This window comes from Galleria mellonella, unplaced genomic scaffold, assembly GCF_026898425.1.
Source record: "Galleria mellonella isolate WM207_F2 unplaced genomic scaffold, CSIRO_AGI_GalMel_v1 utg654, whole genome shotgun sequence".
NCBI lineage: Eukaryota > Metazoa > Arthropoda > Insecta > Lepidoptera > Pyralidae > Galleria > Galleria mellonella.
Window position 1 is genome coordinate 336,201 of NW_026442139.1, and position 12,079 is coordinate 348,279.

The following is a 12,079-nucleotide window of genomic DNA, read 5'->3' on the forward strand; positions in this document are numbered from 1 at the left end:
ACGCGATGTAACGATAAAAACTGATAATGAACGTCATATTAAATAATTACTTAGAACATAATCCATTATGCATGTGGCAAAATACGCAAAAGTAGGCAAATTCTCGCTTCAAATTTAGAGATTCGATACCATTTCACAGTCACTTGAAACCTTATTTGATTTTGGAAATGTTCCCTTAATATATTTGAAACGCGTCTTATAAACTTTGCAAATTTACGATCCAGTAAGGTCGTATAGCAAATACTATTACAATGTCAATGTTTGGAGGAATCTCTTTGTGTTTTTTAGACACGCAACATTATACCCCAGACACTTGTTGCGTGATACGAATACGTTTGCAATCTGACAAAAATAACGATTGCGATCGGAAAAAGCAATAAAACGGGGAAATTGTGTACAATTAAGGAAATTCTACGTTAACATGTTTTACAAACATACTGTTCCTGGGATATCAAGTTCTAATGTCGTAACAATTTACAAATGTTACGATGTAATCTCATGACAATTGGTTGCGTCGTTGAGGAGTCGAGAAGAAAGAAACAAAGGAAGATTTACCATTAAATAATTCGTTTGAAAACCCAACATGCAATAGAGTAATTTTACATAAAAGTTGTCCAGATGATATAATATTTTACTTGAGTACGAATAATTATACTAGCTTTTTTTCAGCTACTACTCAAAGAATGGGATATGGAGGCGGAATTATACAATGCGGAGTAATAACACCGTAGTCTTTAGCAGTGCCAGTTTACGAGTAATAAGAGACACTATAAGCATCACAATAAATTTTGTGAAATCCACGATGCCTTTCTTGTTTATAAGAGATTATTACCAGAGGGAGACTTTGTACAAAAGTCGATTGCTTGGGTACCTCTGTCCCATTTGTGTTTCAACCATAAAGCAGTTGTGTTTACATGGCTGTGTTTCGGTTTCAAGCGTGGGATATGGCGTGAATTTACTGGGTACAAAGGAATAACACCTGAGTCCTCAGGAATGGCAACGCATGGGGGGTATCATGGGCAAAACAGTATACTCTGTTATGTCCATGCTACTGCTCATGTCTAATGGCGACGGTTACCACTTTCCATGAGATGGGCCGTCAGCTTGTTTGCCATTCTAGTTGTATAAAAAAAAAGATGCTAACGACTGACCATCAAATGCGTCATCAGTTTGGTTATCATTTCAAAATATATAAAGTATAAATGTATATTAATTTGTAAAAAAACATCTGCATGATTATATCTGTCTCAATTACTTTAGCTACCAAACAGCTTGCTCACATGCTGTGTTCCAGTTTGCAGAAAATATCCCGTATTTTTATTCACTACTATCTAATACCAAGAAATTTCAATTCGCTTACATGGAAAGCGATGGTTATTTGGTACAAAGCGGATTGTGTACTTGTTCGCAACCCTTTAGTAGTATGTAGTATAAAAACTCTAACATTATTAGTTAGGATCTGGGTCGCTCAATTTAATAAACTAATGTATATGATAATTAAGGATAAAGTTTGACGGAGTTCATCCCACCAAATGTAAACTTGACCTACATTCACATGAGGATCCCCAGCGGTGTTTTATTAGCCCGGTCCAGTTAATGAGCTCACAAAACTTAGAAAGGAACTTAATGAATAGGTATACAGTGATTTAGAGCAAAGAACGTACAAACGCGAAGTTGTGTGTATCCGTTTGGGTGGAGTTCATGCACAAAGGGCTGGCTCACAATCGGGGCCCTCGCCTGCCCATTACCGCTCCGGGCTATTGTTGCTTTACCTACTTGAAAGGAAACTGAAGAAACGAAATTCAATGGTTTCATATAGCAAATATACACGCCCGTGTTGGGAACGTCTTTTTATTAACGTTTTTATTTGTTGATACCCCACACGCTTTTTGTCTGGTCTTTCCTTAATACGATATAAAAGATTTGGATTTTTGTTTATATATTTCTTTTTTGTTATTTTCTAATCAGTTGTAGCTGTTGTAGACAGTCGATGGAATAGTTTTCCATCACGATAATGGCATGTTGAAGTGAATGTTTTGTAACTAACTATATGGTGGGGCATGGCAGTGAAATTACTGAGTACGCAGATATAACAACTTAGTTCTTGAAAACATCAACTTATGAAGTATATGATATACTCATTATAGTATACTCTGTGTTCTGTATAGCCGTATGGTCCCGGCATAGAATAAGCCACCCTTTCTTTTCCCATGGGTGTCGTAAAAGGCAACTAAGGGAGGAAGAGATACGGGCAGCAGTGTTTCTCTTAAAACATCTCCAAAGCCTAACTGCGGTTGCCAAACCGCATGCCAAGCATAGCAACTACTGGCAAAACCCCTCCCAAAGGGGAGCCTTATGTTCAGTAACAGACAGAAGGGCTGATATGTTGATAGTATACTCTGTGATGTTCATGACGCTTTCCATTACGTTAATTGACGGAGATTTTTATACCAATTTTAAGTCTATATCCTTCTTCATTATGTGTACATCAAATTTTAATTAAAACGCTAAGAAATAATAAATAAACAAAGTCATAATATTAGGAAGTAATTAATTAAATCAATGTATGGTAAATGTGGAAGGACACAGCGCTTAAGGCTCGCTCGAAACAAAACAAGTTAGTCAAATAGGTATTAAACTAGTTTATAAGTCACGTTACTTCGATACAAATTGAATGTAGTGAATTCAACTGTAGTTGAAGTCTGTTGGTCGACTTTTGAATTTGACGAGATTTTCATTTACGTGATTGCTATTTCATATCTCTTGTTGATTAGAACCAGAATTATATATATTGTTTGTAGGGTGGGATATGGCGTGAATTTACAGGGTAGAGAGGAATAACAACTGAGTCCTCAGGAATGGCAACGCATGGGGGGTATCATGGGCGAAACAGTATACTCTGTTACGTCCATGGTACTGCTCATGTCTATAGGCGACAGTTACCACTTTTCATCAGGTTGGGCCGTCAGCTTGTTTGCCATTCTAAGTTGTATAAAAAAATGCTCGTTTGCCCCCTGTATTGTAAAAAAAAAAAATATTTGGATTCTTGAGTATTAATTACTTAATTGCCCTCAAACCTCTGAACAGATTTGAATGAAATTCCTTACACAGACGAACCATATCCTGTATTAATAAACAGGATGCTTTTATCCTAATTCATGCGGACAAAGCCGCGAATTACAGCTGGTATAAATATAATTAATGAAGGTGCGGTTTGCGCGATTGCGTTCAGTCGTTCGTTACCGGTGCCGTTTGCTGAACACGGGCCTGTTCGTCACAATAGCGTGCCGCCATTGTTTGCTAGCCGCCATTCCGCCATTCTTTACATAGCGCTCATTATGGCAGAATTTGAGACGCCCATAGACAATTAATATCAGGTTCTGGAAGCCGCCCGGTTCTATTCGATCGCTCATTTTTGTGTTAAAACGCTTGCTTCATTACCGGATTTCATTAATCAAGTTTTTGATGAACGAACCGCGATCGCGTCTTTGATTTATTGTGCATCCAAAAGTGGCGGTTGCTTGGCGGTTTTAATATCTTAAGTATACCAATCATGCTTTATAGGTTCCTTAATTACCAGGACTTGTTATTATAAAAGAGGTCTATCTATCAAGACAAGAGGAATTTATTTACTATTACTGTTTTAGTTCACATTAGTAATGCACCAAAATCCATGGTATTATTATAACATATCTTTTATTGTAAGGGTGGGTTTATCTCTGAAAGAGATCTCTTCCAGCCAACTCAGAGCATTGGAAGAGAGATTAGCGGGTAATCTAGTACAGGAAAGGTAGAAGAAAAAAATAGTGTAAATACAAGATAAAAAATAAAATACAAAACAACAAAAACTTTATCCACATTTTACTGAGCATATTAGAATCCTTTGTGATAGTAGGCGATCTATCCGCCATCATTTTGATTGACTCTTAAAAAAATAGTTTATAAAGATACTATTATAATTTTAAATCTATTTAAATATTTTTCTTTAGCTAGCTATGAATTATATTGCCATATATATGACTTATGACGCGACATTGTGTTCCACCAATAACGCGCCCTGAGCGATTCACGGCGCGTCTCGAGCTCGCCCCAGTTCCCTCCCATCCGATAGTGTTTCAGAACATTTATTAGGGGGAAACTGGAAACGCTTAATGAGGGTGTTCCGTACACTGTACGGAGCGGGAAATGGCACTAATGGCGGTGGATAACAAGACGTGTTCAATTTAAATTGGAATAGTGAGCCACCAATTTGAATTCCGCTGATATGGTAGTTAATTAAAATAGGTATTGAAATAATTGGCTAATAGACTCGAGCTGAAGCGAATGTGCCATAAACTTATAAGTTAATATGTGAAAGTTTATATAATTATTTTTTCTCAAACATGCTTGGAAATGTGAGTATTATTTTGACAATTTTCTTCGAGATAAATCAAAATTGCCGTACTGGCCAGATACATGCGGGCAGCGGCCGGCAAAAGTTGTATGAAAATCCATATCTATAGTGTTTTGCGGCCAGATAAATTACTATGTAAACTCATACCTGTCCTGTAATTTAAAAATGGAATAACCTTTTACTTCGAAACATGGCTACCAAGGAGGTAACTAATACAAGGTTTTATTTTAGTTTCGAACTGGCTTGCAAATATAAAGCTGTTTATTGAAAAAAAAAAAAACAAAGGAACATTATGGCGCGTGAAAAATTGTTATTGTTCGTTTTTCGTCATTGAACTTAAAAAGTAAAATTGTGGTCTTGATTTCCGCGCATTGTTTGAGAAAAATACTATACAAGCCTTGGCCACAACTAGGCATTGACGGACTCACGTATGTGTGCTTCGGCTACGCCTCGGCCCACATTTGTACGTTCGTCCATCAATACCTCAGTTGCTGGCGACTGAAGTAATGTACTATAATGTTTAATAAAAAAAACCAAAATCTACGAATCGTTTTCGAATTTTTCTCTTCACTTGTACTATAGGATATTGCTTATTGCCAAATTTCATGTTTTTCAAGGGATTACAGAATTAGTTTAGAATATTAATTTTAGCTTGATATTTCCACGTGTTCCTGAGGAAAAGGATCTTGACACACGGATAACAAAATGATCCAATAATGGCTCCGTTTTTTCTTATAAGGTAAAAGAATCGCAAAAGTATATAAATTATGGCTTTGTTCGAGTAAACATAGATGAAATTTTTAATCGTTGTCTTCTGCAAATCGGGATTTCAAACAAATTAACAGCCACCTGAGGGAATATAAACATGAACAGCACCATGTTAGACTGTGATGGTCGTAATACGAGCTGGTACTCCTCATGCGTTGTCATTACTTCATGGGACTTTTCGAATTGAAACACAGCTACGTAAGCGCAACTGCTTGGCCATCGAAAGACGAGTAGGACAGAAATAGCAAAGCTGACAACTTTCGTACAAAGTCTCCCCCTGTCTATTAGTAACATTTATGAGCATGTTTACTAGTGTAATCACAGATGGAATAGTCGAGACATTTTGTTAAATATGACTACATTTTATTATTAGATATCAGACTTCATATTCGAAAATAGATAACTGAGCGATACGGGAGATATCGAAAAGATGACCTTTTTCCGCCATCAATGTCCAAAGAAACCCATTATATAGGTATCGGATAGGTATCCATATAATCCGTTCTGAATCATTAGCTCCCTGAAACACATTCAAGATCGACACACCATCTAGTGGGAAATCGTCTTCCACTTACCGGCAAACATATCCGGGTGTATAGAGCGGAACTGATGATGCCTCGGTGCAGCACCTGGTCGATGCAGCTGAGGGATTAAGTGCAGCCACAGCGCCATCTTGTGGCCACGATAATGGCTCTTCACCCGAAGTTTCGTACCTAATAAAATGTAGAGTTTTATGAATACTGCTCTATGTGCGTCAAAGAAAAGCATTTTAAGCAACTTCAAAAAGTATTATTACTCAATTGGCTTATATTTTTTGTGTGCATGTATGTATATGTACGCATGTTTGTGATATCATCGATAATAACTTTTAAAGAACTGATTTTTTTTTAATTCTCTTCCTCTTTTTACACAACAAACAATTTCAATTCTTCAGTCAAGATCAAATCAATTTTTAGGTTTGAATTATTCTATAAAAACCGTTAAACTGTAACTTTGAATATTTAGTGAAAAAAAAAATTTTAACAAGAAAATTAAGAATATTAATTAATAAAACAATGAAGAAGTTGACTTACTTATGCTCAAATATTGTTGCGTGTTCAATTCATATCTTGGCCAAGATATAGCGTTTTCATGATGCCGCTCATCCGTCCTAGGAGTTGGATCTCCAGTCTTAGCAAACGCAGCGAGCAGGGCCACGGCAGACTCTGCCACAGCTATATCCCCTCGAGAATAATTGCGAGGAGCAAACTGCATCCCTCCCACTAATGGTAAACCCAAGAAGTAGGGCAGGGTTTCGCTTGTAACGCTTCCTAACCTCTGCAAGAATTCAATATATCCAATAAAAGATGCAAAATATACATATAATATATATAAGCTACTTTTACGATACGAAGTTAAATCTGTACATAGGGAGGAGAAGGGATTGGTAGTAATGGGAATTAACAATCCCATTGCTAGCAATATACCCTATCAGGTCAACCTCCACGCGGTTCTCTGTGGAAACTATTGTGATTGATTTATTATAAATCACGATAGGCCAACTGACCAGCTTCATCCTCACCTATCATCCCTCACTGGTGCCTCACCAGTGTATACCATTGGCGCAGGCAGGGTGATCATTCCATTATCATCAATTAAAAAAATCTGTACATAAGTTTCAAAACATGACTTCTATATATCTGTTGACGTAATATTAATTATTAACTTTACTTGATAGCAATGTGCATACCTGCGGGTAGTCAGCATCTTTGCTTTGATGTGCAAAGTGCGCGAAATATGTCCTTGCACCTCTTCTTGCATGGAGCTGAGCGACTCTCAGGGCAGGGGACGCGACTGCCGCGTCGCTGAGGGACTCGAGCGTGGCGTCACGAATATTGATCGGGTGCTGTATAGGTTTCTCCCAGTCCGTATACTCATTACGGATTGCAGCGAAGATCTCGTTCCGATGATATCGGTAGACGTTGCGAACGTACGTGCGCAGAATACGATTTCTACAACAGTACCGTTATACCAACGTTTTAATAGATAATAATAGAGAAAATCATTATTTAAAGACCTATGCAGACATGAAAAAAAAGTGTAAACGTTAGTAGAAAAAAAAATCTTGTAATTCGTACGCATACAATTTTAGAGATTTTATTATGACTATAAAATCCAACGAAGACTAGATATAGCTGCTAAAAATAACTTAAAATTCACTGACAGAAACTAGCAACAAATTTTAAAAAGAGCAAGCACAATTGACTATTGAAGTCATTATAGGTTATTCTCTCAATAATAATAATAAAATTAGGTATATTGACAGCTGACAAAATATCCCTCGCCTGTACAAACCATGATTTACAAATTTTATACGTACCTGTGCTCTTCTTCAAATCCGTGTCTTATGTCATCTTCATTAAAAAATTGATAGCTCTCAGTCGTAGCAACGACCACGGCTAACGCGCATTCAAGGAAAGTTTCACTGGCGTGTAAAGCTTTAGTCGGAGCTTGGCTTAAGGATGAATCTTTCAAAACTGGCACTGATGGGGCCCAACCAGCTAAGAATCTGGCTTTGGGAGCTTCAACAGCTAAGAGGGCAACAAGAGGCCGAGCGCGTATACATTCCACTAACCTGAACAAACAAAATAAGTAACACTTGGAGATAGTTACAGAGAAAACAGTCATCTCTTATGGGCATTTCGTAAAAGATGGCTGTTTTCTGTATAACCAAGTTTAATTTGTTAATATTTTTATTTATAAGATAAAATAACAAATAAATTTGCAGTTTATCTGATGGAAAGTACAACTGAACAACTTAAGTATGATCACTCTTCCCATTTCCCATATTTATAACTAAACTAAAGGCATTTCTTCCTCCATCAATTATTCAGTTTTTGAGATAAATATGTGAATACATTGATAAATTACCAATTCTCGTCAGTGGTCGAGTCAGGGGTACAGCGAAGTGCTTGAACCGTGTGCTCTCGAGCCAGTGCGGCATCGGGCGCTAGAGCGGTTGGACTTAAAGCCGAACCACTCAAGAGCAACACACGAGATGCCAGACCTGTGCAAAAAATATTTTGAGCATTTTAAAGTTCTAGTTTTAAAACTAGAGGTAATTTGAAGTACAAAACAAGGGATACAACAGAAAAAGAGCTAGAACAGAGAACTAGGTCAATTTATACTAAAAGAATAGTATAAGATTAAAAAAAAGGAATCAATGAAAGAACATTGCTCCAAGGTTTTCCTTCAATCTATTTAAATATTTTTTACTACAAACAAATAACGCTAATAGCTTAACCTAAACCATATTAGTAACTAATTCCATTCTAAAAGGATTTAAAGTTTTTGAAGATTAAAAATATGCAGGTGCACATTTAGGATATCTACTTCAGTCTTACCTTTACTACTTGGCATCATGAGCAGCGCGTTAGCTAACGCTGCGCCGGCCGAGTGACCCGCGAGCGTGACTCGTCGTGGGTCTCCGCCGAACGCGGCAATATTCAGCTGGACCCACGACAGCGCTGCAGCTACGTCGAGAACCGCAGCTCCGCCCGCTTGCTGCACTTCGTCTGACCTCAGACCACTTGTAAGATAACCTGCATGAATACGTTCTGTACATAATTTCATTATCAACTAAATATGTATTTGTATTTAAAAATTATTTGAAAAAGTATTAGTTCCGCAAAAAACGACTTCGATCGCAATCATTTCCTTAAACAAAATTAGCCTGTAGTACAATACAACTATTTGCTACCAATATGCCCTGGGAAAGGGATTGTTAGTAATCGGGTCTAATTGACCTATTGCTAGCAATACACCCTGTCAGGTCGCCCTCCACGGGGTTCCCCATAGAAACCATCGTGGTTAATCGTAGTGGAATTCGTCACGATGGGCTAACTGACCTGCTTTCATCGTCACATATCATCTATCACTGGTGCTCTGCCAGCGTATACCGATAGCGCGGGCTGGATACCATCCCATTATCACCCTTTAAAAAAATGCCTTATCAGGTCGACCTTCACGCGACTCTCCTTGGAAACAATTGTGGTTAATTATTAATGAATTCGTTGCGAAGGGCCAACTGACCAGCTTTCAACCTCACCTATCATACTTCATCAATGCCCTGCCAGCATATACAGATAGCGAGTGAGTATACCATTTCTTATCATCAATTTAAAAAAAAATCAGTTAAGTTGTGTATTTCAAAAGATATACGTCTTCAGTTAGTATTATCTAGTTGATAAAAAAAAAAAAATATCAAATCAAATTTGTTCTACATAAAATTATGGTACTGCTGTTCTTACGCTTTGTTACTACCTACTGCTTGTATCGATTACTTCGTAGATCTATACTAACAAATAGTAAAGAGATAAAATCAATTTGATAAAATAAAACCTAATACTTATATGAGGCGTACCTAATAAACCTAGCCTATAGTTAATGGTGACGACAAGGAGGTGCGCGCGCGCAGCGAGCACGGCGCCGTCGAGCGCGTTGCCGGAGCCCCACTCGTGGGACGGCCCGCCGGCCCACACCACCACCGCGTACGGCGCCTCCACGCCGCGCGCTCCTATGTAACAAAATTTGACTTTGGTACAAAATGGAAAAAATATTTTTTTACTAATATTATAAACTAGTTATTGCTCGCGGCTTTGCGTGGTATCGCGATTCATCTTTAAGTTGACATTTTCAAAATCAATTTTAATTAATTAAATAAATAGTAAGAAAGGTGCTTTTAAATAGTTTTGATTAAATATCATCATGGGCGAAATCAATCAAATCATCATGAGTGGAATAACCGAAACAGTATACTCTGTTATGTCCATGGTACTGTTCATGTCTATAGGCGACGGTTACCACTTTCCATCAGGTGGGCCGTCAGATTGTTTGCCATTCTAAGTTGTATAAAAAAAAAACCATTTAGTTACATCTACTAGCCACCGAACTAGGTCGAGAATGTGTCTCAGTGGATATTTAAATCATTTCTGTTGACTTAAATATTCATAAAATATATTACTATAACAAATATAAACACAATTACAATCAATCATTATATGTCAGTTACGCGAACGATAGTAAAATATAGTAATATATAAATACAGTTAATTCGAAAACCTTTTCGATGTCGTGAAAAAAATATTTACTTTTGCTGTATATTTATATAAGAACAAATACGTAAAATTGGAAATTCTTGGTCGAATGTATATAATATGAATTGTGATTTCTTTATACCACAATGGTTGCCACCAGCATGCCGCCCGTCTGATGGTAAACGGTCACTGTAGTCTATACATATATGAACACTAGAGCTGTCACGTGCGCGTTGCTGACCCTGAAGAAACCTTAATATAAAGCATCCTTTTTGAAGTACCCCGTACTGTTGTCTCTAGGGAAAACCTTGGCATTTGTAGTATTGTCTCGGATTTAGTAGATTCATAAAAGAATTACTTCAAACATGCTTATAATAAAATTTATTTGATTTTTTGTTTTCTATACAACTTAGAATGGCAAACAAGCTGACGGCCCACCTGATGGAAAGTGGTAACCGTCGCCTATAGACATGAGCAGTACCATGGGCATAACAGAGTATACTGTTTCGCTCATGATACCCCCTATGCGTTGCCATTTCTGAGGATTCATGTGTTATTCCTCTGTACCCAGTAAATTCACGCCATATCCCACCCTTCAAACCGAAACACAGCCATGCAAACACAACTGCTTCACGGTTGAAATACAAATGGGACAGAGGTACCCAAGCAATCGACTTTCGTACAAAGTCTCCCTCTGGTAAAAATATTTCTATTCTTACTAGTGTAATTCTCTTTCGTGATGTTTATTAGACATCAAAATAAACAACGTTGGACGGTTTTAGAATTAGGTTATAAAAGATAAATAAAATTGGTTCATTGTAAATATCGAATAACAGGGAACGCTATATACTTACCGCTACCGGGTACATAGATATTGAGGTAGAGACAGTCTTCGCTTTGATTGGCTAACAGAGGAACGGTGGCTTTCAGCTCGTTGTACATCCCGAGTGGCATTTTGGATAACGCCGCACTTCTGTAACAATGCACCAACATTCGCTACACCTAGTAACTTTATCCACACGATTACAACGAAGAATAACTTCTATTATCGTATTGATCGTGACAAAGTGTATTTTGATTGGCGAAGCACCTTAATCCTCAGGAATGGCAATACATGAGAGGCCATAGTTATCACTTTCCATCAGGTTGTTTGCTATTCCGAGTTGCATAAAAAAATAAAGCGCACTTTTGGCATAATATCAGAAAAACAAACCTATTGACAGATATAAGACTATGAAAACCTGTGATCACAACCCGAAAAACCCAGAACTGAAGTTATTTAGAAAATTTTCTTTTTTTATTGTTCGGGAAGCAACTGAGCAGATGGTCTACGTGATGGGAAGCGCCAGTCGTCGCCCATGAACACTTGAATCACTAGACATGTTTTGAAGACAGTTTTTTAAATGCCCCATAATATATTTTAAGGGGAAAGCTGATGAAGATAGTTCATACTACAACCCAAATGTACGAGGTGGAAACAAACAGGATGGATGTACTGTGGTAGTGTGCCATGCATTCTTTTTTTATATACACCTTAAAATGGCAAACAAGCTAACGGCCAACCTGATGGAAAGTGGTAACTGTCCCCTATAAACATGAGCAGTATCATAGACATAACAGAGTATACTTTTTCGCCCATGATACCCCCTATGCGTTGCCATTCCTGAGGATTCAGATGTTATTTCTCTGTACCCTGTAATTTCACGCCATATCCCACCCTTCAAACCGAAACAGCCATGCAAACACAACTGCTTTACGGTTGAAACACAAATGGGACCGACGACTTTTGCAAGCTCAAGCAAACGACTTTTGTACAAAGTCTCCTTCTGGTATGAATTAATTA

The 12,079-nt window shown here is 37.6% G+C and overlaps 1 protein-coding gene across 3 annotated transcripts in view; it reads right to left on the minus strand.

Annotated features, from left to right (window-relative positions):
- The window catches only part of LOC113514522 (neuroligin-4, X-linked-like), a 103,755-nt gene that overhangs the window by 8,940 nt on the left and 82,736 nt on the right, over nt 1-12,079 (minus strand). For all 3 annotated transcript variants that reach the window (XM_031907977.2, XM_031907978.2, XM_052900807.1), the window contains exons 4-11: nt 11,091-11,209; nt 9,564-9,716; nt 8,545-8,742; nt 8,072-8,207; nt 7,521-7,775; nt 6,891-7,152; nt 6,235-6,478; nt 5,737-5,874 (exon numbers count right to left, since the gene is read on the minus strand). In XM_031907977.2, the coding sequence (XP_031763837.2) occupies nt 5,737-5,874; nt 6,235-6,478; nt 6,891-7,152; nt 7,521-7,775; nt 8,072-8,207; nt 8,545-8,742; nt 9,564-9,716; nt 11,091-11,209 (1,505 nt within the window). The remainder of the gene's footprint in view (nt 1-5,736; nt 5,875-6,234; nt 6,479-6,890; nt 7,153-7,520; nt 7,776-8,071; nt 8,208-8,544; nt 8,743-9,563; nt 9,717-11,090; nt 11,210-12,079) is intronic.